The following is a 3,101-nucleotide window of genomic DNA, read 5'->3' as shown; positions in this document are numbered from 1 at the left end:
GCACACAAGTGAAGGTTAGAATAAAAAAGGGAGAACGATAAAGTTTGGTACTTTATAAAAATTATGAGAAACTGGAAATATATAAGGCGGACAAGAAAGATACTAAGAAAGAAGTGAATGAACCAAAAGGTAAATCTTTTGAAGGTCTATACAACAGAGAATGGCATGTTAATAGGCTTGTTGAAGGTGATAAACAGAATACAAGAGACTTAGATCAATTGAAGTGCAAAAGATGAAGAGGGTAAGATGTTGGTTACAGAGTAAGATATTGAGGAACAATAAAAGGTTATTTTGAAAAGTTATTTCATGAAGGACATGCCAACTTCAATGGAGTCATATATCTTAACCACTTGAGAGATTCTATCAGAGACTTACAGAGTTTGTGATAAAAGAAAAGAAAAGTTGTACACAATTTTTCATTACAAACATACACGGTTTTTAAATTTTAATGGTACTGGTAACCCTGGATTATTACAACGGAACTAAAAAAACAAGCTCTGTATCTGTCATTCTAACATACACAACATGGGAATGCCTGAACTACAATACCAGCACAAAGGAATGGACTTCCAAATTCCAATCCAATTAAGATAGATAACAAACTAATAACAGATACAAAACAAACAAAAACCAGTGTTGTCAATCACACAACGCATGAAATAGTGGTTTATTCAAATTTCAGTATAGCCACTATTTTTTTACAATACTTCATACTATACAATGTATTGTTGAACAATAGAAACAACTGCCGTCTGCACAATAGCAGGAAATAGCGCATAATTGAAAATAGTGGTTCTTAAAATTTTTGTTGTGTCATAGCCACTACTTGACACCACATACAAAACCAACCAAACAAACAGAAAATTCAGAAAAAGCACAATCCAGAAACCACACATCAAACCCTAGACAACCAATGTTATCAAATAAGGCACCGTAGCGCTAAAGCATAGCAGAATTTGAACATTGCTCCACTCTTTAATGCAAAATGTTGTCAAATAGCCGCTATTGTAGGGCTAGAGCATAGTGGAATTTGAACAAACCCTTTTCCATGATCCGCAAATGACAACACTATACACAGTAAAAATTCAAAAGCTAAAAAACGAGGCGTTACCTGTTAGCATGAAGCAAAGCAGCGGGACCAAGATAAGACTCAGGATTCCACCAATAACTAGGGCATGATGTGCTGCAGCAAGCACACAGTATACACTCATACATCCCATCAAGCTTAGCACGATCCTTCTTACTCTGAAGAATCTCCTTCCCAGGTTCGGAAGGTGGATTCTTCCTCTTCAACCACGGCTCAATACTCTTATACTGATTATAAAAATTCGTCATATCAACCACAAGATCCTTTATCACAAACATATGAGGAAGTGGAGTTATCGTTGTATCCGAACCCTCCGATGGTATTTTCGTCAAACAAGCGAGTCCGTTACAGCCGTCGATGTTCATCGCGCATGAACCGCAGATTCCTTCGCGGCAAGAGCGACGAAACGTTAGGCTTGGATCGATGTCGTTCTTGATCTTGATTAGAGCATCGAGGACCATGGGCCCACACTCCTTTAGGTTGATCTCGTATTCCTTTAGCTCTGGCTTTGTGGGGCTGTCCGGGTTCCATCGGTAGATTTGGAATTTTTTCAGGGAGGTGGTATCACGGGCTTTGGGTTCAACTTGCTGGGCTTGGGCTTCGGATGCGTGAGCTCGGAGGAGGGTTAGCCTCGATGCTGGGGAAGTAGTTGAGAACCTGTAGATAGCTCTTTTCAGCATCCCTGTCGCCATTGTTGAGAGAGAGAGAGAGAGAGAGAGAGAGAGAGAAGTGGTGACGCGGCGGGTGGGGTTGTGTGTGGTTTGACGAAGATTATTTGTGAGTGCGATGCGTCGGAAGGAGACGAAATGGGTTAATAAATTTGGTGGTTGTGTGGTGAATTTGGGGAGGTGTGGGGGTAGTTTGGGGAATGGGAAAGTTTGCTCCGATAGTTCGTGGTTTATTTTTTGTTTTCGTGTCGGAGTTAGTTTTCGAGAGTTTGGCTGATGACGTGGCGAACTGGGAAGGCTTGGGAGATGTAGTGACGTGGAGAATTGTAAGTTGTATACAATTTATTTCCATGTTTAATTAATGAATCATCTCCGATAATATAATCAATTCTCTCGCGGTAGGCTCGTTGTGCCCATGCGCCTTGGGTCCCTACTCGATATATTTAAAAAATGGATAAACTATTTATTTTATATAAATAAAAATAAAAATAAATAATTAAATAAGTTTAAATTGAAATTTTAAGAGAGTTTTATTTCAATTTTATAATAATAATTATTTGACGTTATCACATAATATAACATTTTATTTAAAATATATTACATTATTATTTTTTAGTTAAAAAATTAATCAAATTTTAATATATAAAATCAATTTATTAATTGATAAAAATAGAAACACCAAAGCACTATTAAATTTTTTATGGATAGAATTTTAGTTAAATCACAAAAAATCTAAAAAATTAAATTTAATATTAAATTTATTAATAATTTAAATAGTTTTACTAATCTAATTTTAAAAAAAGACAATTAGTTTATGTATTTATTTTAATATTAATTACATAATTATGTGTGTGTTAATAATATTATTTTTTCATATTAACAAAAAAGTGTGTTAATAAAGAAATTATTGACGCAGTGTTTTTTGAGTGTATTAATAAATTGTATATGTATAATTATAATTTTTTTTTATTTCTATAAAATATTATTCTTTTTAAGCTTATTTAGAAAAATTGTAATTTTAAAAACAATTTCTAACAAAGATTCTTAAAGCTCCAATTACAATTCTAGATTTTTTTTATTTAAATACCTTTTTTTAAAAAAAGTTAACAAAAATAACCCATTCTCAAAAAAAATTATTAATTTTTCCTATTTTTTTGTTTGCATCTTCAGAAATATCGAGATGTGATAAATTGATGGATTATTTCTTTTCTTGCATAACAGGAGGTCGCATTCTGAAGATGTCACGATGTAAGAAGTTAATTTTTTTATTTTAATAATTAAATAATTGCTAATTTAATAAATAAATAATAATATAAATAATTTTTTTTATTAATACAATCAAATAA

The 3,101-nt window shown here is 33.0% G+C and overlaps 1 protein-coding gene across 1 annotated transcript in view; it reads right to left on the bottom strand.

The window, feature by feature from the left end:
- Positions 1-2,107, bottom strand: part of LOC101492705 (succinate dehydrogenase [ubiquinone] iron-sulfur subunit 2, mitochondrial-like) — a 3,341-nt gene extending 1,234 nt beyond the window's left edge. Inside the window, exon 1 of the mRNA XM_004488880.4 lies at positions 1,112-2,107. Coding sequence (XP_004488937.1) covers positions 1,112-1,779 — 668 coding nt within the window. The 5' untranslated portion in view covers positions 1,780-2,107. The remainder of the gene's footprint in view (positions 1-1,111) is intronic.
- Positions 2,108-3,101: the final 994 nt, after the last annotated feature.

This window comes from Cicer arietinum, chromosome 3 (assembly GCF_000331145.2).
Source record: "Cicer arietinum cultivar CDC Frontier isolate Library 1 chromosome 3, Cicar.CDCFrontier_v2.0, whole genome shotgun sequence".
In the NCBI taxonomy this organism is placed as follows: domain Eukaryota; kingdom Viridiplantae; phylum Streptophyta; class Magnoliopsida; order Fabales; family Fabaceae; genus Cicer; species Cicer arietinum.
Note: the sequence above shows the minus strand (reverse complement) of the source record. Positions and strands in the feature narration are given on the sequence as shown.